Consider the following 23,838-nt stretch of genomic DNA (forward strand, 5'->3'; position numbering starts at 1 on the left):
AAGGAGACTTTACAAGTAAGCTTATTTTGGATTGTGAAAAATACCTATTATAATAAAATTTTGGTTTGAGACGGTTTTTTGTGTAATACATTTTTACTTGATATACAAGTAGCATGTCACAACTGAGTATAAAAGAGAAAAGAGGTGCCTCTAAGTGTACAAATATGGGTACATTTAATGACGGTACAATATTTGGCATATATATATATATATATATATATATAAAATGTGTGATATCCTCATCTAATGGCAATCTTAAAAAAAAAAAACTCAGATACTGTATAAAAATGTGTATATAGTTGGCTGCCTACCTACAGCTACTAGTTGTCTAGTACTGATGGTGATGCCTGGCAGGGAACACATTATGGAATTTTGCTCTGGTAATAGAGGGCCCCTTGAAATGGTGGGCCTGGGGGCATCTGTCCCTTTTGCTCTTGGTATTAAGGCAGCCCTAAGTAAAGCTGAAAGTTTAATAAAATGAGGATCTATATATACACACACACACACACCATCTGCTTTGACAGGAAATACTGCATTATGTTTTTAGAAATGTGAACATACAGTAAAAAGGATATGACTATTTCAAGTATATAAATTCCAGACAGAACCATGACATAGCTGTGGAATAGCATTACATACAAGTCTCAGAGAGCAGTCAGCAAGCACAGGCCCAGCAGCAGATAATCGTCCAGCAAAGTGTACTCCGAGGATCCAGTGTCTAAGGTAAGAAAAATGTTCTTGGCTGAACTGTCAACCGTTGAGTCCAACACAGAAGGAGTGGCACAGCCACGTGCAAATATTAATTAAGAAATAACCACTTTCAGTTTTATTTCACATACAAAACACACAGGAATTTTATTATTTAACATGTATTTAGCCCTTTGAAAACAAGGCCATTGCACTGAACAAATGACACAGCGAACCCTTCCTCACACAGAAGTTTCAAAAGCATAAAAACAATAAATATATCAAAAAAGCATCAACAGAGAGTTCTAAGAAAACAAGTGCAAATATTCCGAAATACAGAGAACTAATGCAGTACATTTTTGTATGTTACAGAACAATTATATAACTTGAGCTGCTGTGTTCTGACAGGGGGACGCGCCTCTCCCGGTACCAGAACACTCCGATCAACGCTCTCTACCATTGGCTGAGAGCTCTGATCGGGAGCTGGTTGTCTGCTGGTTTTCTAGCATTCTAGCATGCACGTCCAACAGACAGACATACACACAGGCCAAATATACACCGTTTTTTTTTTTGACCCGGCCATTGTTTCCCGACATCCTGCCTGTGTGTGCCTGCCTTTAGGGCTGTCCTTTATCCTCTGCTCACTTTATATGTTATCTCAAAGAGGCTATTTAGCCCCCTTAGTTCTTACCTTGGACCACGCAATGTTTGTTGTAGAGCGTTTATTTTTTGTTGTATACTATAGAGATTTGAGGGTAGGAGTGGCGAGTAATTTTGAAATTTACACATTAGTAAACTAGGAAAAGACATTGGGCAGTGCTGACACTGCTCAGTCCGCAACCAAAAAAAAAAAAAAAAAAAAAAATCAGGGTTTAAGAGCAGATCAACTGGTATCTTTTAGTACTTGCAGGGTCCTTTAACCGTTTAAGCCCTGGACCATTTGGCTGGCCAAAGACTAGACCACTTTTTGCGATTCGGCACTGCGTCATTTGAACTGACAATTGCGCGGTCGTGCGAAGTGGCTCCCAAACAAAATTGACATCCTTTTTTTCCCACAAATAGAGCTTTCTTTTGGTGGTATTTGATCACCTCTGCGTTGTTTTTTTTGCGCTATAAACAAAAAGCGACAAATTTTGAAAAAAAAAAAAAAAAAACAACGCATTCTTTTTAACTTTTTGCTATAATAAATATCCCCAAAAAATATATAAAAAATTTTTTCCTCAGTTTTTGTATTCTTCTACATATTTTTGTTAAAAAATAAATAAAAAATTGCAATAAGTGTATATTGATTGGTTTGCGCAAAAGTTATAGAGTCTACAAAATAGGGGATAGTTTATGGCATTTTTATAAATTATTTTTTTTTTTTTTACTAGTAATGGTGGTGATCAGCGATTTTTATTGTGACTGTGAAATTATGGCAGACACGGACAATTTTGACACATTTTTGTGACCATTGGCATTAATACATTGATCAGTGCGATTAAAGTTGCATTGATAACTGTAAAAATGTCACTGGCAGTGAAGGGGTTAACACTAGGTGGCAGTGAAGGGGTTAATATGTGTCCTAGGGAGTGTTCTCCCTAGGGGGGATGGGACTGTGCAGGGAAACTATACTATACAATACTCTGTATCAACAAACGGTCTGTCAGTTCACTGCTCAGAGAACCAGAAACTGTGTTTACACACACAGCTCCCGGTTCTCCTTGTGCCCCAAGCGATTGCGGGAGTCTGGCTGTGATCGAGACCGCCGGGCACTTGCATCATGGAGTGCGGAGGGGGGTGGGTGCGCAAGCCGTAGTGGCCGTTTATGTTACCGATGTAACATAATGGCGATTCGTGCAGCCGAGCCATGCTGCCGCAGTACAACTGCGGTGGCTGGTCGGGTAGTGGTTAAATGCTTAAAACGCGTAAAAACATGCATGCACAGGAATGTTAAGCTTTGTTTTTCGGCCAAGAAAGTCAGAATTAACTTTGAGAAGCATCGTAGTTCAATATATTTTTTCATTTGAAATGAGTAAAAATTTTAAAAAATATCAGCATTGAATTTCAGCTGGAGGGAAAAATGCTTTAACCACTTTCAGACCGGACCAATTTGCTGGTCAAAGACCAGACCACTTTTTGCGATTCGGCACTGCGTCGCTTTAACTGACAATTACGCGGTCGTGCGACGTGGCTCCCAAACAAAATTAACGTCCTTTTTTTCCCACAAATAGAGCTTTCTTTTGGTGGTATTTGATCACCCCTGCGGTTTTTATTTTTTGCACTATAAACAAAAATAGAGCGATAATTTTGAAAAAAACGCATTATTTTTTACTTTTTGTAATAATAAATATCCCCCAAAAATATATAAAAAAACATTTTTTTCCCTCAGTTTAGGCCGATACGTATTCTTCTACATATTTTTGGTAAAAAAAAAAATCGCAATAAGCGATTATTGATTGGTTTGCGCAAAAGTTATAGCGTTTACAAAATAGGGATAGTTTTATAGCATTTTTATTAATAATTTTTTATTATTTTTTTTTTTACTAGTAATGGCGGCGATCTGCGATTTTTATTGTGACTGCGACATTGTGGGGGACCCATCGGACATTTTTGACACATTTTTGGGACCATTGTCATTTATACAGTAATCACTGCTATATAAATGCAGTGATTCCTGTGTAAATGACACTGGCAGTGAAAGGGTTAACCAGTGGGTGGCAGTGTAGGGGTTAAGTGTTCCTAGGGGTGTGTTACTAACTGTGGGGGGGTTGGGCTTTCATTTAGTGTACACTGATCTCTGCTCCAATCACATGGAGCAGAGATCAGCGTCACTAGTTGCTAGGCAGAAGGAAAAATGTTGTTTATACAGCATTTCCTCCATTCGGCCGCTCCGTGAGACGATCGCGGGGATGCCCGCGGTGATCGAGTCCACGGGTCCCGCGACCGGACTCACGGGGGTCCCGACCAGCGCGGGAGCGCGCCGCCGGCGGCAACGAATATTGGACGTACATGTACGCCAATATGCCTGCCCGTGCCATTCTGTCGACGTACATCGTCGTGCGCTGGTCGGGAAGTGGTTAAGACAGGAAAAAGTAACAAAGTTTTGTCCTAAAGTACAACTAAAAGGTAAAACTTAGTTTTGAACAGAATAGAGATGGATTAGAACACCTGTCAGTTTTTATTGCTGTCTGTTGGGGAAATTCACCCTTTTTGTCCTGCTTACCATTATTATTGAAAGTAAAAGAAAACCTCAAATTTTGGCTTGTCTCCAGAAAAGTAATAGATGAGAAATCTTCTCATGGGGACACCAGTTCTGATGACCTGTGGTCCCCAAGGAATTCTCTTAATTTGCAGGGATTTCCTCACTTCCTGTTTGTCTATGGGACAGGATGTGAAAGGAAATCTCCCCAATGGGACACAGATGGCAAAAAATAAACTGACGGGTTTTGACCCTCCCTAAAGCCTGGTACACACCCAGCGAGTGACAGCTCGGGTCGGAGTCGCTGTACTAATGATCCAATGTTAGTGAAGCGATCTCCCCAGCTGTCCTTTTGTGTTCTGACAGGGGATGGCCCCCTGTGTTCTGGCAAGGGCCAGAACACTCCGGTCAGAGCTCTCAGCGAGTGGCTGATCGGGAGCCAGTCAGCTGCTGGTTTTCCAGCATGTTTGTCGAACAGTCAAAGGCCAGCTTCTTTCAGAACGGCTGCCATACACACGGGCCAAATGTTGGACAGTTTTTATTAAACCGGCTGATGTCGTCATGTCTACTAGGCTTTACTCTATCCAACATGAAAAAATAAGTTTTGCCCATAGTTCTACATTAAAGCTAGGCTGTGGGATTTAAAGTGATGTGTTTGGCTAGCAAAGTGATTTACAAAATCTGATGGTGTCAGATTTTGTTTAATCTATTAGACTGCAGTGCTTTCATTTAATGAGGTACATGAAGCTCAACAGTGGTCCCACATTAGCAAGGGGCTGCACTTAATGTTCAGTATATTTAATGGTCAGAGCCAGTGGACATGCTACAGTAGGGTTTCTCAACTAGGGTTCCTCCAGAGTTTGCTGGGGGTTCTTTGAGCATTTTCTACGCCTCAGATATGTTCCAAATGACACCATTGATCTTTTTAACTATTTGTAAGGTGGTAATTCTTCCCAATGTCCACAGTTGTAAGGAGCACCCTTCTCACTGGTCATCACACTTATGTATAATGAGTTGTAGAACTAAAAAAAATTTAGCACCCTGACACCAATAAGTTATTTGAAGGTTCCTTTGTGATGAGAAGGCTGAGAAAGGCTGTGCTACAGGTTTCTTCTATTTCTGCCTTTGCAAATCAATGCTCTCACTACAGATTTCTGGTATCCAAGAGTCTTGCAGCTAATACCAAAAAGACTCACATGGACCTTGGGTTGAAGTTTGGGAATCTGGGTATTAAAGCAGCAATATTTACCATAAACTATAGTGTAAGAGTCTACCTGATTAGGTAGGATTTAAAATGAATGGGCAGGCCTGTTGTACAGCATAATTTTAGGCGGATTTTTTTTCTCAAGAATCTAAGATATTTGTTTAATGAATATTATATAACCTCATATTCCTTCCTGTGTTTTCACACATTTTCCTATTTTTGTAAGCGGGTTGCTCGAATTAGTGTGTACCTGGCTCAAATTTTAGACAACATCAATATTTTTTCACTTATTATACCGATGATAAAAAAAGCTTTCCAGGTATATTTAAAAGACCAAAAGAGAGCAAATAAGAGAAAGTCCATTGTTACAATTTAAAAATTGTACCCACAACTAAAAAACAGTACTAGGGTGTGAAAAAAAAAGAAGCATAAAATTCACACACACTGCATTACCACTCCTGTGTTTTTTAAAGCAGATTTTACATTCAACAGAATGTGGAAGTATGACACACAGGTTCAAGAAATTCCTGTCTCAACACATTCTGTCAAACATGTATATATTTAACGTATCCTTGCCTACAGGTTAGATCTTGTGCAGTTGCTTTAAAACTGTAAATAGACTAAATAATGTATTTGCAAATAAATGAGGTTCACTGTGTCAAATAGTTATTTTTCTTAGCCCTTTTTTTTGTGTTAAAGCATACAAGGCTCACATTCAAACAATATTCTGATAATTGTTTTAACAGAGGTGTATTGGTGTTTAGCCCAGTAAATTTTCTCTGGTAATTTTCAAATGCCTATATACAGGCAGCTCCTCTTGCCCTATGTCCTAAAGTAAGGCCAAAAATAATTAATATCAAACATTGCATCTGGGGGTTCTTATTACACATGTGCTCATATAGGGGAAATATATGTATAGAAAAAAAATACAGTGTTTTTTTAGAACTTTAGACGAATGGGCTCGTCTTGTAATGGCTCATGCCCACAGGCGTAATAAAATACTGATTTGACAGTAGATAGCTCCTGCATGCAGTGGTAAAAGGTCCTTAACCTTTCACATCCATATTGAATTCCTCTAGCTCAGTTTTTAATCCCAGATTTTTTGTGTATTTGTTTAAATTTACACGTTTGTAAGCACGTGCATAAATTACTAACTACTGACGCAGAATTTTCTACTTTGATTGAACACAATACAAGGTTACTAAGCTCAGCCACAGCTGTATACATGGGTCCATAATATACAAAACTGCTGTGTTCAGATCTGTAAAAAAATGAAGTGCTGTATGTATCCAAATGTCTTTTTTTTTTTTTTTCGCCTGCACGCAGAAGACACAAATGAAACCTTTTGGTTTACTTAAACAAATCTAAAGATATTTATAATGGGGGGGGGGAATAGTAATATAGTATTCAGAAATCAGTAAGAAAATCCCTGGTCACTCTGATTTGTGCATTGCTCATGGGAACATGCCCTACAGGTACCTATGCTAAAAGCAGTGTGGAAGCGGTCATTGGCCATCTCACAATGCTAGTTGCCTGCCAGTCACAAAAAACAATTCTATGTCTGTGATGTAGAAGGCTTATGCAGCAACTGATGTCAGAATTGCTATTCTACATGTCCATTTCAGGTCCATGACTTAAAAAATATAGAAGACAATAGACCTGTCTGTCACCTGGACAACTAGCATTTTCAGAAAAAGTGGCCACCAATGACAACTTCTGCTATAGCTCTGACTACAAAGACAGATTACGTGACAGCCCCTTTAGGCCTATTGGCAACTCCATTCCTGGCTATTGTCCAGCCCAGGCTAAAAATAGGTCTGATGGGTTGCAAGATGTATACCTGTTTGAAGAGGTAAAAAAACTCAACATAAACAATTGCTAAAATATGGTGTCAACATCTTCCTGGACATGCAGACGTAGAGGATGTAGGAGAAAAAAACGAAAAGCAATAAAAAAAAAAAGAAAAAGAAAATGTAAATCCATTTCTAAAATAGTTCTTTTTAGATTTGCACATCAGTTCCCTTTTTTCAATTAGGTTTCTTTCAAAAATGTATATACATTTTTTTAATGGAATTTACATTTTTTGGGAACTGAGAAGTGCAATGGAGACATTCACATGCTACTGAGAAGACTGACGTGCATTTGCAGTGTGCAGTTTTTACTATATTGTCTTTTCAGAGAAGCTTGAATTCAGTGTTTCATCCATGCAAGAATCTAATTTTTTTCAAACACTGTGCTTAAATGATTTCTCTTAATGGATTTAAAGGGAATATTTTAAGCGCACAAGGCAAATAATATCTCACTTTTCACAGTCAGCTAAGCCCATATGGCTTCAATGACAACTAAATCCAGTGCACCCAATTGAGTCACGTTCCCGTACAGAGTGATCAGCTCCAAACTGGACATACAAGCCTTATGAGAAGGTTTTGCTCAAAATAAATATTTTCTTCTGATGATCACTTAAACAGTTCAATTTTGATTTTTCTACGTAGTTATGGTTCCACTATCCGATTCCTCGATGTAAGGTATGCTGGTATCTTCATTTTCTACTGGCTGTCTCTCAATTGGTTCAGAGATTGTATAGATCTCATTTTCTTTCATTGAACGTGCAAGAGGGTCCAACACTGTATCCTCTCTAGTGCTTCCATTAAGAAATTTCATAGGGGGAACAGGAGGAGGATCACCCATGGGGCCTTCAAATGGCCTGTATACATCTACTTCTGGGGTAGAGTCATCCTTTTCTTGTAGCAGGTAGCCATACACCATTGTATCATCAATAACTGCATACACGTGTGATTCATTATTCTTCCTACCCTTCTTAAAGAAGGCTTGTCGTCTCGGTGCTTCGGTGCTCACTTCAGAATTGTATATACCCACTGGAGCTTTCTTCTGTTTTTTCCTACAATCAAACAAAAATGATTACATTACTAAAGAATTTTCAATAAAGTTAATTTAAAAAACAAAAAACAAAAAAAAAACAACAGGATTTTTTGCTGGACTGGATGATTGAGGTCAGCAAAGCTTCATTAAGTGAAAATTCACTTTGCAACTAAACTTTTTTTACTGAGCTTAGTGAATTAGGTGAACTTGTGCTGCCATTAGTCCTCAAATTGTGTACATGCAAAAAAAATATATATATTTTTTCCTCTTTAAAATAGTTTTATTCAGTATATGCAAACAAGTATATATTCACAAAAAAACATTCTGAGTGCAAGAAATCACAGCAATGTTATCTCACTGACATCCTAGACATAAAATAGAGTAGGCAATAAGAGACCTCTGGGTGGTACTGTGGGTACTTGTTCATTTAATACATACAAGTGCCACCTCCTAGTGATATAAAACCAAAAAATTATTTTGGAACGCATTACATGGACTTTATAGACACACAACATTTATACTAACAGATATCCATTTTTATTATTAATACAAATTTAAAATCCTAAAATCTGTTAAAACCGAAGAAAGTAAAGCAGCATATTTGCACCTATGTGTCACTTTCGGTGGCAGCCCCTATTAGGATATAAAGTTATATTCACAAAAAACAGCAATCATAAATCCTGTAGAACATGAATAAATTGAAAATCCAACCATTCATTGACATGGAATGCGTAGTTACGCTTCTTCAGGACCAGGGGATGCAAAAATAAAGATGCTACAAAAAGCCGTCGGTTGGGAGGAAAAACGAAAGCTAGTATAAACACATTTATTAAAGCGGGGTTCCACCCTAAAGTGGAACTTCCGCTGATAGGAAACCCTCCCCCCCTCCGGTGTCACAATTGGCACCTTTCAGGGGGGAGGGGGTGCAGATACCTGTCAAAGACAAGTATTTACACCCACTTCCGGGCATAGACTCCCACGGGAGTCTACGCTTCTTCCTGCCCCTGCGCGCTGTCTGGTGGGACACACATGGGTCCCAGAGACAGCGCGGACAATTCCTATTGTGCTGCGCGACTCGCGCATGCGCAGTAGGGAACCGGGAAGTGAAGCCGCAGCGCTTCACTTCCTGATTCTCTCACCTAGAATGGTGACGGCAGCAGCTGAGAGCCGAGCGATCGATCGGCCTGGGCATCGCTGGACCCCAGGACAGGTGAGTGTCCATTTATTAAAAGTCAGCAGCTGCAGTATTTGTAGCTGCTGGCTTTTAATATTTTTTTCCACAGTGCAATCCGGCTTTAAGCAAGCATGTGGGCCTCATAAAACATCAAGAGTTAAGCGGATGTTTATAAATAGCTACAAAGCCTAGTAATAGGCATCACCCCAATATAGTAAATCAGTCATGCTCATAAGTATGCAGAACGTGAGCTGTAATAATCTGGGTGATTTGCAAAGAATACAGCCCAATTTGCTTATGTACGTACAGTGAATATAAAAAGTCTACACACCCCTGTTAAAATGTCAGGTTTCTGTGATGTAAAAAAATGAGACAAAGATAATAATTTCAGAACTTTTTCCACCTTTAATGTGACCTATAAATTGTACAACTCAATTGAAAAACAAATGGGGGGGGGGGGGGGCAGGTTAAAAGTAAAAAGCATCCTCTTATGCTGTAACTGGGGATGTAGCCGTGTTCAGAATTAGACAATCACATTCAAACTCATGTTAAATAGGAGTCAGTACACACCTGCCATCCTTTAAAGTGCCTCTGATTAACCCCAAATAAAGTTCAGCTGTTCTAGTATGCCTTTCCTAACATTTTCTCAGTCGCATCTTACAGCATGGTCCATAGAGAGCTTCCAGAGTATCAGAGGGATCCCATTGTTAAAAGGTATCAGTCAGGAGAAGGGTACAAAATTTCCAAGGGATTAGATATACCATGGAACACAGCGAAGACAGTCATCATCAAGTGGAGATAATATGGCACAACAGTGACATCACTAAGAACTGGACGTCCCACCAAAACTGATAAAAAGACGAGGAGTCAGGGAGGCTGCCAAAAAGCCTACAGCTACATTAAAGGAGATGCAGGAATATCTGCCAAGTACTGGCTGCGGGGTACATGTGACTACAGTCTCCCGTATTCTTCATATGTCTGGGCTATGGGGTAGAGTGGCAAGATGGAAGCCTTTTCTTTACAAAGAAAAACATCCAAGGCCAGCTAATTTTTGTAAAAACATATCTGAAGTCTCCTAAAAGCACGTGGGAAAATGTGTTATGATCTGATGAAAGGTTGAACTTTTTGGCCATAATTCCAAAAGATATGTTTGGCACAAAAACAACACTGCACCTCACCAAAAGAACACTATACACCCACAGCGAGGCATGGTGGTGTCAGCATGATGCTGCTTTGGGGCTGTTTTTCTTCAGCTGGAACAGGGGCCTTAGTCAAGGTAGAGGGAATTATGAACAGTTCCAAATACCAGTCAATATTGGCACAAAACCTTCAGGCAACTGCTAGAAAGCAGAACATGAAGAGGAACTTTATCTTTCAGCATGATAGCGACCCAAAGCATACATCCAAATCAACAATGGAATGGCTTTACCAGAATATGATTAAAGTTTTGGAATGGCCCAGACCTGAATCAGATTTAAAATCTGTGGGGCAATCTGAAGAAGGCTGTGCACAGAAGATGCCCTTGCAGTCTGACAGATTTGGAGTGTTTTTGCAAGGAAGAGTGAGCAAATATTGGCAAGTCAAGATTAGAGGTCGACCGTTATGGGTTTTGCTCTGGCCAATGCCGATACCGATATTTAGAAATCGCCACGGCCAATGGCCGATATATGATGCCGATTTTTTTGGGCCGATATGTTAGGCTGATTATTTATTTATTCCCCTTCATCTCATAAAATCTAACAGTTAGACACCTTTCCCACTGGGGCGTTTTTCAGGCGCTTTAAAATAGCGCCTGTAAAGTGCCTGCAAAACGGCTCCCCTGCAGTCTGTATGGAAGCCCCGAGTGCTTTCACACTGAGGAGATGCGCTGGCAGGACGTTAAAAAAAAGTCCTGCAAGCAGCATCTTTTGAGTGGTGTATACCGCTCCTCCACCACTCCTGCCCATGGGTGATCAAAAAACTGCAGCTGTGTCTTTTATGAAATAAGCGCTTTATTCACTGTACATATGTAAGTTCATTACTTTTTTATTAAATTTTTCTTTTAAACGGAATTATACTATTGTGGCCCTCATTTCTTTTTGTATGGGTTCGACAATGTGAGTTGGATTACATTACTGAAGATTTGACATTTTTCGAATACTGGAGTGGAATAGTTTGATCTGAAACTTCCCTGGAGAGTTTATCTTTGAAAGATTTTGCATACGAGTGCACAAGCCTTTGCGATCCTTCGAATGTATATTCGTTTGGATCCAATACATCTGGTAAGCCTATATCGTAAATGGTGATGGGAATATCACGTGGTGTCTGCATGTTATCTTCATGTAAAGAAGGTGGACGGTGATTTTTACTTCACGTGTGGAATAAGAGACTTTTTTTCGTATCTCTTTTTGGACTTTCTTGTATCACTATATGGTTTTTTATATATATAAAAAAAAATTTTTGTATTAGTAAATTGTGCACATATGGTGGATTTTTAATGAATGCCATATAATCCTTGGTTTTGACATTTGTATAATATGATGAGACCACTGATTAGTTATATATAATGGTCACTTTCTTTTTTAGCGCTACACTATGATTTAACAATCAAAAAACTTTTGGATGAAAAAAATGGGCTAACTTTACTGTTTTGTTTTTTTTAATCTGTGTAGTTTTTCCCAAAAAAAATTGAGTTTGAAAGACCGCTGCACAAATACCGTGTGACATAAAATATTGCAACAACAGCTATTTTATTCCCTAGGATCTCTGCTAAAAAAATATATATATATAAGTTTTGGGGGTTCTAAGTGAATTTGTAGCAGAAAATACAGGATTTTTATTTGTAAGCATCAAGTGTCAAAAAAGATTTAGTCTTTAAATGGTTAAACTGAGAACTCTACACACTGAGTTGAGTTCATTCATTTAAGTGTAAACATTGTATCTTTTTGATCTTTTCTTGGCAGACTGCCCAGAGAGGAGACAAGTGCTTCACTCAAGTCTCCAGGCAACTTGCACTGACTTCTATTACTGAAGTCATTTGCAAGTCGCGCTGAATATACCATCGGCCTTTTTTAACAGCACAATCGGCCGATGCCGATTAATTAAAAAACGCCAAATATCGGCCGGCCGATATATCGGTTGACCTCTAGTCAAGATGTGCCATGATGATAGACTCATACCCCAAAAGACTGAGTGCTGTAATAAAATCAAAAGGTGCTTCAACAAAAGTATTAGCTTAACCAACCTCTTGCCAACCACCTGCCGTCAAACCGTTTGATGGGGCAAAATGGCTCCCCTGCGCGAATCGTCGTAGCTGTACGGCGGCCACTTTAAGGGTCTATAGGGGGCATGCACATGCCACCAGAGGCGTCACTGAGCCAATGCATGTGCCCGGCGGCCGTGATGTCTGTCACGCACCCGCGATCACTCCAGACAGAGCAAGAGAGGGGATGTGTGTGTGTGTAAACACACACACCCTGGTTCTGGCAGGGGAGAGGAGACAGATCGTATGTTGCTAGTATATAGGAACAACGATCGGTCTCCTCCCCAGGCCCTCTCATCCCCCTACAGTTAGAACACACGTAACACCTTAATCGCCCCCTAGTGTTAACCCCTTCCCTGCCAGTGACATTTATACAGTAATCAGTGGCTATTTTTAGCTCTGATCACTGTATAAAAGTGCAATGTCACAGTCCCAATAAAAATCACAGATCGCTGCCATTACTAGTAAAAAAATAAAAAAAATAATGAAAATGCCTTTAATATATCCCCTATTTTGTAGAAGCTATAACTTTTGCGCAAACCAATCAATGTAAACTTATTGCAATTTTTTTTTTACCAAAAATATGTAGAAGAATATATATCGATCTAAACTGAGGAAGAAATTTTTTTTGGGGGGATATTTATTATAGCAAAAAGTAAAAAAATTGTGTTTTTTTTCAAAATGGTCTGTCTTTTTTTTGTTTATAGCACGAAAAATAAAAACTACAGAGGTGATCAAATATCACCAAAAGAAAAGTATTTTGGGGAAAAAAAGGACCCAATACCGGGCAATTGTCAGTTAAAATGAGGCAGTGCCGTATCACAAAAAATGGCCTGTTCAGAAAGGGGGTGAATTCTTCCAGGGCTGAAGTGGTTAAGGGTGTGCACACTTATGCAACCATATTTTATTTTTACTTCCCTCCACCTAATAGATTTCAGTTTGCTGTTCTGATTTCAGTTTATAGGTCACATTAAAAAGGTAGTAGTTCTGAAATGTTTAATCTTTGCCTCATTTTTTTACGTCACAGAAACCTAACATTTTAACTGGGGTGTCTAGAATTTTTATATCCATTGTATGTAAGAGGTCTCACCATACACATCGTATGCCAACCCCTGTTAGGGCTGCATCCATGAACTTTTATACAATGTAAAGCCTCATATCCTCCACGAGATCTGGGTCCGCCTGTTTTATGTAGATAGTGGACACTTGTCCTGTACCCAGACCTTTTCATAAGAGCTTGGCCTACTCAGTAATAAGACACCAGGTCTGTTGCAGCGGTCGTAAACATAATGTGGGTGCCTGATACTGATGGGTGACTGATAATGCCTTACGGTCAGCTCCTTAACCACATCGCGCCCGGCCTATAGCAGAATGGTGGTCAGGTGGGGGATCAGTTATTTTGACTGGGCATCATATGACATCCAGCAGAATAAGACGCTTCCGCGCCCCCGAGGGTGTGCAGCATCAATCGGTAGTTCGGAGTGTGTCGCTCTGACACTGCTCAGATGTTAACAGGTGCCATTTAAATGAATGAGATTTTGCTCATTGGATGTTTTTTCAGGAGTTTTACAATTGTTTTTTGAGCTGAAAGTGAATGCAGCCAAATAAACAGTGGTATCAAATACCACCAAATGTGCCTCAGTGCCACCTCATCAATGCCGCTTCATCAGAAGAAAACTTTTCTGATTTTTGTTTATATGTTTAGCAAAAAATGAAAAACCCAGTGGTGGTCAAATACCACCAAAAGAAAGCTCTATTTGTGGGGGAAAAAATGATAAAAATTTCATATGGGTACAGTGTTGCATGCCCACGCAATTATCATTCAAATTGCGACAGGGCTGAAAGCTGAAAATTGGCCTGAGCAGGAAGGGGGTGAAAGTGTTCTGTATTGAAGTGGTTAAAGGAAGGAAACTCCTCCACCGGTACACGGTCGCCTTATTAAACCTAGAAAAAGGGGGAGCTTCGGACGGTCTCATTTTTGGCAAAACAATTTTCCAAATAGGAGGAATAAAGGATAAACCCTAACAAACAGCGTAGACGGCCTTGCCATTCCCATAGGTGATGGCTCCTACACCAGCAGCCCCTGAAGTATCCTCACATTTAAACATTCCCTGCACTGAGGTAAGAGGTGTGGCCACCAATGCATGTTTTTGTGTGGTAACAGAGGCAAGGACTCAGCCTCTCCATCAGAGGAATCAGGGATTTTTTTTTACAGAATCCTGAGGCTACAGGGATGAGGAGGGGAGAAACCCCTCAGTGCCCACTGTCTCCAATGCTCAACTGTGGAGCAGGATCAGCAAAGTACCAGGTGTGATGCCTCAGACAGAAACCCCTCCATCCAAAACGCAGCTCAAAGAACCAACAGCAGTAGTGGGGAGGATGTATATCCAGCCACTGGCTGGGCACAGAGCCCCACTTGTTCTTGCAGGGCTACTGGGAGAACCGCAGCTCACCTCTTGTGCTGACCCACAGCAGCAGCCAAGCCTTGGACATGCAGTGCCACAGGGCTGCCTGTCTTATCTGCAGGTAGGGATAAAAGCTGCCAGTGAGCGAATCACACAGGCACACACAGCTCAGAGCAACTCAAGCTACAGCCAGTGACACTTGGAGCCTGGGGAGACTAGGATAACATGGTATCCAACCCCATACAAATTCATCCCAGATGATTGGGGGGGGGGGGGTGTAGTAGAAGAGACAAGCCCGGAGGGTAGGAGGAGAAAAGAGCCAACCACCCCAGGGAGTACCCACGCCCCCACATGTGCCTGGAGTGAGAGGGAAGCATCTACTGGTCCATGCAGGTTGAGGGCTCCCTCCACCACTGAAATGGGGCATGGGGGGCTGTCAGTCCAAGGTAACACTGTGATATGGACTGCAGGCACCCAATTAAGTGTTCCTGCAAGGCGTTTAACTCACTGGGGCTGTTGTAGCCGACCCAGCATGTAGCAGGTCTACGTGCACTCGTAGGCCAGACTGGGTAGACCACTGGATCTAGATTATCCAGTCCGTCCTCCAGCCCAGCTGTTGATTTAAGATCTCAACAGGAAAAAAGTCGCCCCCCCAAAAAAAAGGGAAAGAAGGCTATGGAATCACAGGTCCCAGCAGAGAACTAGATGCTTACTCCTGAAACACTGGGCAGAAATTACTTGTTTGCCTATACCAAAGAGGATTTACACCAGCTAGGACTGCCCATAGGTAGTGATGAGTTTAATTTTAGCCTAGTGTTCTACTCCTGTAGGTGGTGCTATAACACCCTATGATGAAAAAATAGAAGAGCTGTGTCCGTCAATGAACGTAAGAGAAAATTTGCTTTGAACGTTAACATGCTCTACAATTAGCAAATTATCCTCCACTAGGTCACAAAGAGCACCAAAATAATCTGTCTACTGAGATACAATACAGGCCAAACTTGTGAAAACAAAGAAAAAAACAAAAACAAAAAATACATTACTGTCTACTCATGCTTGTTTGTGATTGAAACGCTTGAACTAAAATGCATTAGTATGTGTAGCAATTAGTGAAACCATCTAGTATTTGCCTTGACAAACACTGGCAATTTTCAAGATGTTTGAATGACATTAGGACTTCCAGCAGTCTAAAGCGGAGTGCCACTCATTTTTATGTTTATTAAAAGTCAGCAGCTACAAAAAGTATAGCTGTCAACTTAACCACTTGCTGACTCTACCTTGGCTGTTTGAAGAGGAATATCGTTCTGGCAGGAGCTAGCAACCATAACCCCGGTATCCTCTTCAAGAGTGGGTAGTTGGCTTTCAGATCAAAGTAGTTACAGTGTGAAACATAATAGCGATTGATTCCATCTTTTGTTGTATGGATTTTTAACCAAGACATTTTTTTTGTTGGAATACAGCCATCCAAATTGAAAAAAAAATTCATTAACTTTTATCAGTGGCAGGAGAGGGCCTCCCCCTCCCGATGTGCTCCGGTGCCCTCCACCGTTGGCAGAGGCGGAGGTGATCGCATCCGTTCCCATGTGTGGTATGGAGCTGAGTGAGGGGAATATGACCCCCACCCAGCTCCATACCATTGCAGGGTGGAAGCGACATCAAAATGTCACTTTCCACCCATAGCTCTTAAAAGGGATTTTTTTTTCTCCCAAATTCCTTTTTTTTAATATATTTTTTATTGCATTTTGGTGTACATATGAGATCTAATGTTTACATCCCTTGTAATAGGAATAAAAGTGATATTTTTTTTTTTTAAAGAACAGCATAAAAAGAAAAAAGTAAAATAAATAACAAAAAAAAAAATTTTTTTAACATGCCCCGTTCTGACGAGCTTGTGCACAGAAGCGAACACATACATGAGTAGCGCCTGTATATGTATGCTGTGCTCAAACCACACATGTGAGGTATCACCGCGATCGTTTGACCAGGAGCAATATTAATTCTAGCTCCTCTGTAACTCAAAACATGCAACCTGTAGAATTTTTAAAACATCGCCTATGGAGGTTTTTAAGGGTAAACGTTTGTCGCCATTCCACGAGCGGGTGCAATTTTGAAGTGTGACATTTTGGATATCAAGTTACTCGGAGTAACATCATCTTTCATAATATACCAATGGGCCAACACTACGGTTTTTTTTTTATTCAAAAAAAGTGTATTTTTTCCCCCAAAAAATTGCACTTGTAAGACCCCTGCACAAATACGGTGTGAAAGAAAGTATTGTAAGGACCGCCATTTTAAAATCTAGGGTGTTAGAAAAAAAAATATATAAAATGTTTGGGGGTTCAAATTTTCTGGCAAGAAAACCTGTTTTAAACTAGTAAACACCAAATCTCAAAACGAGGCTCTGTCCTTAAGTGGTTAATACACACTCATCTGTCCCACGATTCAGTGATGCGGGCACCTGAACCCTCGCTCCTGTCCCTCACCTCCCCCTGGTGCCATCATCACAAGTGTGGGCAGCTTGCAGCTTCACAGCCAAATGCGCGAGTTGCACTACGCCTCCTTAATGGCCGGGCAATCATCTGGGACCTGTGATGTATCCCAGAATATTGCTGGGAGGGAGGGGGGGGGGGAGAGAAAAAAACTTCTGTTCGAGTCACCTAGGGTACCTGTCAAAACTAGGTATACATTCCCTCCCCAAAAAAATGACATGCCAAATGTGGCCTGTAAGGGGGTGAGGAGTCCCTAAAGCAAAACTTCAATTTTTTGGGGGGGAACTCCACTTTAACCAACTATCTATAGTAGCTAGAAGCGTGTTTACTACATTAATGGAAAGACCATAAAGGATATAATAAAAATATGTTGTAGAAGAAAAGTTAATTCAGTCCCTTAAGAGTTAAAAAGTGACAAGAAGATACAAAAAGGGGTAGCCAGTTTTAGCTACCCTTTTCACATCCTCCAATATTATACTTCATCACAAGAATACCCACAAACAAGACTATAGGACTTTTACGGCACCAAAATTATTATTTTTTATGTAAAAATACTCACATTTTATTGGAACTGTTAAAATCCATAAAAAAAAATATATATATCCACCCCACATAGTTTCTGGGGGTTACAATTTACATTCTGAATACACAGATATCACTCACAATATATACGTAGATAGTGCCAATAGTTGGTTATTATCAAAAAAGATGAAAACTAGGGTTCCTGCTTTAAAAAGTTTTCATCTTCCTCAAGGTAGAATGATGGAAGAAAGATAAAACATTTGCAACACTCCACCTAACAGACACCATACAGTTCCCACAACTTCACTCCCTCAAACAACATGGACTATTTTTAATCCTTATGCTGCTAGCATTAGTAAATAGATAGAATTTCCCATCATATTTACTTGATTTACACTTTTTTTTTTTTGCATTTCTTCAGTAACTTCCTGGTTTCCATGCCCAGACAAATTATGTTATACACCCCAGGGGTCTTTAGGAGGGGATAGAGGATTCTCAGCTCAGCCCATGCCTGAGCGAAGACCAAATGGATTTCAGGAAGTAAATGCTACATGGATCATCTACCCTTCCTCACTGCCAGAAATACCAAGGGGTGTTTTTCAAAATGATTTCTCAGAAAAATAAAGCATGGAAATGTGGATGGATGGAGGAGTTTGCTTTGAATAATAAGAATTACCGCATTTATCTGCGTATAACACGCACCCCAAGTTTAGGAGGCAAGTTTAACCACTTCCCGACCAGCGCACGACGATGTACGTCGACAGAATGGCACGGGCAGGCACATTGGCATACAGGTACGTCCAATATTCGATGCCGCCCTGCCATCGGGAGCGCGCCGCCGGCGGCGCGCTCCCGCGCTGGTCGGGACCCCCGTGAGTCCGGTCGCGGGACCCGCGGACTCTATCGCCGCGGGCATCCCCGCGATCGTCTCACGGAGCGGCCGAATAGAGCAAATGCTGTGTAAACAACATTTGTCTATTCTGCCTAGCAACTAGTGACGCTGATCTCTGCTCCATGTGATTGGAGCAGAGATCAGTGTACACTAAATGAAAGCCCAACCCCCCCACAGTTAGTAACACTCCCCTAGGAACACTTAACCCCTACACTGCCACCCACTGGTTAACCCCTTCACTGCCAGTGTCATTTACACAGGAATCACTGCATTTATATAGCAGTGATTACTGTATAAATGACAATGGTCCCAAAAATGTGTCAAAAATGTCCGATGGGTCCCCCACAATGTCGCAGTCACAATAAAAATCGCTGATCGCCTCCATTACTAGTAAAAAAAAAAATAAAAAAATTATTAATAAAAATGCTATAAAACTATCCCTATTTTGTAAACGCTATAACTTTTGCGCAAACCAATCAATAATCGCTTATTGCGATTTTTTTTTACCAAAAATATGTAGAAGAATACGTATCGGCCTAAACTGAGGGAAAAAAATGTTTTTTTATATATTTTTGGGGGATATTTATTATAACAAAAAGTAAAAAATAATGCGTTTTTTTCAAAATTGTCGCTCTATTTTTGTTTATAGCGCAAAAAATAAAAACCGCAGGGGTGATCAAATACCACCAAAAGAAAGCTCTATTTGTGGGAAAAAAAGGACGTCAATTTTGTTTGGGAGCCACGTCGCACGACCGCGCAATTGTCAGTTAAAGCGACGCAGTGCTGAATCGCAAAAAGTGGTCTGGTCTTTGACCAGCAAATTGGTCCGGTCTGAAAGTGGTTAAGGAAAAAAAAAAAAACCTTACATTTAAATGTCCATCAATGCAGCCTTATCAGCGTCCATCTGCAGCCTTGTCCATCATTGCAGAATGATCAGTGTTCGTTTGCAGCCCTGCCCAGTGCAGTTTGCAGCCCTGCCCAATGTCATTTGCGGCATGTAACTGTTTAAATTTGCCACCACCTAGACAGACAGAGCCTGCGTACTCGTATGTACTCGGCTCGTCTCACAGTCCTGCCCCTTGGCCTGGCTCCTATGATGGGTATAACAGGTCCAATGTCGGCAGCGCTCGCTCCTCATCCCCTCAGAGGCAGAAGGGAGACGGGGTGGTGTGACTGCGAGCAGAGCCGAGCACTCAGCTCGGTCTTTTTCGGTGGCGCTCGCCGTTTTCCCCCCTCACAGACAGTGGAGATTGGCATATAACCTGCACCCACAATTTTCCCCTGATTTTAAGGGGGAAACGTGCGTGTTATACGCCGATAAATACGGTAATTGCAGGGAGGGAAAAAAAGTATTTGATATGCTGCTGATTTTGTACATTTGCCCACTGACAAAGAAATGATAAGTCTATAATATTAATGGTAGATTTTAACAGCGAGACAGAACAAAAAAAAAATATCCAGAAAAAAGCATTTAAAAAAAAGTTATGAATTGATTTGCATTTTAAGGAGTGAAATAAATATTTGACCCGTTTGCAAAACAAGACTTCATACTTGGTGGCAAAACCCTTGCTGGCAATCAGAGTCCAGGTGTTTCTTGTAGTTGGCCACCAGGTTTGCATACATCTCAGGAAGGATTTTGTCCCACTCCTCATTGCAGATCCTCTCCAAGTCATTAAGGTTATGAGGCCGATACTTGGAACTCGAACCTTCAGCTCCCTCCACATATTTTCTATGAGATTAAGGTCTGGAGACTGGCTAGGCCACTCCAGGACCTTAATGTGCTTCTTCTTGAGCCACTCCTTTGTTGCCTTGGTGTGTGTTTTGGGTCAATGTCATGCTGTAAGGACAACGACCCATTTTCAATGCCCTGATTGATGGAAGAAGGTTCTCACCCAAGATTTAATGGTACACGGCCTCGTCCATGGTCCCTTTGCTACAGTAAAGTTGTCCTGTCCCCTTAGAAGAAAAAACACCCCAAAAGCATAAGGTTTCCACCTCCATGTTTGACCATGGGGATGGTGTTCTTTGGTCATAGGCAGCATTCCTCCTCCTCCAAACACGGTGAGTTGATGCCAAAGAGCTCGATTTTGGCCTCATCTGACCACAACACTTTCACCCAGTTCTCCTCTGAATCATTCCGATGTTTATTAGCATTCCTCAGACGGGCCTGCACATGTGCTTTCTTCAGCAGGGGGACCTAGCGGGCACTGCAGGATTTCAGTCCTTCATGGCATAATGCGTTACCAATTGTTTTCTTGGTGACTATGGTCCCAGCTGCCTTGAGATCATTGACAAGATTCTCCTGTGTAGTTCTGGGCTGATTCTTCACTGTTCTCATGATCATTGAAACGCCACAAGGTGAAATCTTGCATGGAGCAATTATTTTGTGTTTCTTTCATTTGCGAATAATCACACCAACTGTTGTCACCTTCTCACCAAGCTGCTTGGTGGTGGTCCTGTAACCCATTCTATCCTTGTGTAGGTCTACACTCTTGTCCAAAATCCTTGGACAGCTCTTTGGTCTTAGCCATGGTGGAGAGATTGGAATCTAAATAAAAGATTGCTTCTGTGGACAGGTGTCTTTTATACAGTAAGGCTGAGATTAGGAGCATGCCTTTTAACCACTTAAGAACCGAGCCTATTTTTCAAACTTGTTGTTTACAAGTTAAAATAATTTTTTTTGCTATAAAATTACTTAAAACCCCTTTTTTTTGGAAAAAAAATAGGATTTTTGTACTCACCGTAAAATCCTTTTCTCTGTAATTCACCGACCGACAGCTCCTCTCTGTAACTAAATGGGTTGTATAGCCTGCCATTTGGAGAAACTAGGCAAAATACACAGAACTTTAATCCAGCCCCAGGGGGGTGGACCCTGTGCTATCAACCCTCTTCCTGCTCCCAGCAGCTTCAGTACGTCAACAAGCAGTATAACGTAGAAAAAAGGAGGGGTGGGTGCTGTGTCGGTCAGTGAATTACAGAGAAAAGGATTTTACGGTGAGTACAAAAATCCTATTTTCTCTTATATTCACCGACCGACACAGCTCCTCTCTGTAACTAAATGGGACGTCCCCATGCAGTGCCAAACAAGGGGTGGGAAAAAGCAGCATCCACCATGGCAAGTGGGAACTAGTGAAACTAAACCCACAAAAAAACAGCAGTGTGTGGAAAACTCCACCATATAACCGGGCATCCTCAACAGGAGTGATCCCCAAGACTGCAACATTGCGGAAGTAATGCAACAGTGCATTAACGAAACAGTACTGTGCTTTTATCGAAAAACTTTGCGGCCAAAACCAGCATCAGCCGATGCACTGACATCTACCTTGTAGAACTTGGTAAACATATGGACAAACGACCAGGTTGCAGCCTTACACACCTGAGCGACAGACGCTTGGTGTCGGAAGGCCCAAGACATTCCGATTGCTCTTGTAGAGTGGGCCCTGACTGGAAAGGGAGGCACCTGCCCCTTCAAGGCATAGGTTTGGACTACAGTCTGTCTGATCCACCTGGAAATGTTGGCCACCGAAACAAACAGCGAATCTGATTTCTGAAAGGAAGCTGTGGCAGACAAGTACACCTTCAGAGCCCTAACCACATCGAGAGCGTAAAGGGCCACCTCCTTGGGGTGCTTCGGCTTAGGACAACAATGGCAATACAATGTCCTCATTGATATGAAAAGCCAAAACCACCTCCGGTAGAAAAGGACGGTTGCAGACGCAACACCACCTTACCCTTATGGATGACCAGATAAGGCGACTTGCAGGACAAGGCCACCAGTTCCCAAACCCTACTGGCCGATGTGATGGCCACTAGAAAGACCACCTTCTGTGAAAGGGTCAACAGGGTAATCTCCCTCATATTCTCAAACGGCGGCTTCTGAAGCGCCGACAACACCAGGTTCAAATCCCATGGAGGTAATGGAGGATGCACTGGAGGGAATACATGTCGCACCCCCTGAACAAAAGTACTCACTAATGAGTGAGACGCTAGGGGGGTCGCTGGAAAAAGACAGCAAGAGCTGAAATTTGGAAAGAGAGAGGAATAGATATGGCGCTATACCATTTCTGGCTAAAACTACATAAATAAATAAATAGATCTAATTTACATGGATTTTTCAGCGTGCTGGCAATTAATAAAAATGATAAAATTAAAGAGTAGGAATAAAACCATAGAATGTAAAGGTGAAAGTGCTTATCAATAAACCATAAAAAATGTATGAACCATAAATAACTGTTTCAACATACTGTTCCTTAGTTTCAAGTGCAAGAGCGCTCCAGATGACGTCTGTATGACGAAACGCGTAGGGCTTGGCCAGGCAGCGTACACCTTTAGCTCAGACGGCGAGGAAGCCGAGCGGGACATTTAAAGCTATACAGCACAAACAAACGAAACTGCAATTTTTGATCGCTTGTAAGTAGTTTTAATTCATTGAAATAAAATTCACATTTTAAACGATATCACACCATGGATATGCCTCTTCCTTATTATATATAACGTGGCATACTACACCCACGGAGGAACGAGGGACTCCCAGCACCACAGCAGAAGCAAGCCAGAGAGCGACACAGTGGCTTATACTGTGAAGGCTGATCCACCCCGGATGGGGTCTTTTCTCTGGTGAGAGCATATTACATAAGTGGTCACTGGGCACCGGGAGCAACAGCGGAAGTCACTCTCCCCACCCCTCCCCCACTCACAGAAGACTGTCACCTATTTTTATTTTTTATTTGTATTTTTTTTTCTTTAATTTATTCTCTATTTTTTCACCAACATATTTTGTCACTAATTTTAATACTAATCTGTTTATATTCATTAATTCATTTTTATACCAAGCCTTTGTCACATCAATTCCGGTATAATCATTACCACTTTTCGTTCACCTGTGGTCTAGAGATATAAATTTTCTTTTTATTTTTATTCCCATTTTTTATGGTTTTTTATGGTGTTTTATTTATCATATGCACATATGCAGATATAATTTTTTGGTTTTGTGGACTCAAATATTGGCACATGTATTTTCACTGGCACTTGCACTTTAATATTTGAAACTAAGGAACAGTATGTTGAAACAGTTATTTATGGTTCATACATTTTTTATGGTTTATTGATAAGCACTTTCACCTTTACATTCTATGGTTTTATTCCTACTCTTTAATTTTATCA

The 23,838-nt window shown here is 41.0% G+C and overlaps 1 protein-coding gene across 1 annotated transcript in view; it reads right to left on the reverse strand.

Moving 5' to 3' along the window:
* Nucleotides 1–799: 799 nt before the first annotated feature.
* CDCP1 (CUB domain containing protein 1) overlaps nucleotides 800–23,838 on the reverse strand; it is a 173,194-nt gene continuing 150,155 nt past the window's right edge. Inside the window, exon 9 of the mRNA XM_077491587.1 lies at nucleotides 800–7,971. Coding sequence (XP_077347713.1) covers nucleotides 7,557–7,971 — 415 coding nt within the window. The 3' untranslated portion in view covers nucleotides 800–7,556. The remainder of the gene's footprint in view (nucleotides 7,972–23,838) is intronic.

Source organism: Lithobates pipiens, unplaced genomic scaffold (genome assembly GCF_037356315.1).
Source record: "Lithobates pipiens isolate NorthernLeopardFrog02 unplaced genomic scaffold, aLitPip1_a1.2 Scaffold_19, whole genome shotgun sequence".
NCBI classification, from domain to species: Eukaryota; Metazoa; Chordata; class Amphibia; order Anura; family Ranidae; genus Lithobates; species Lithobates pipiens.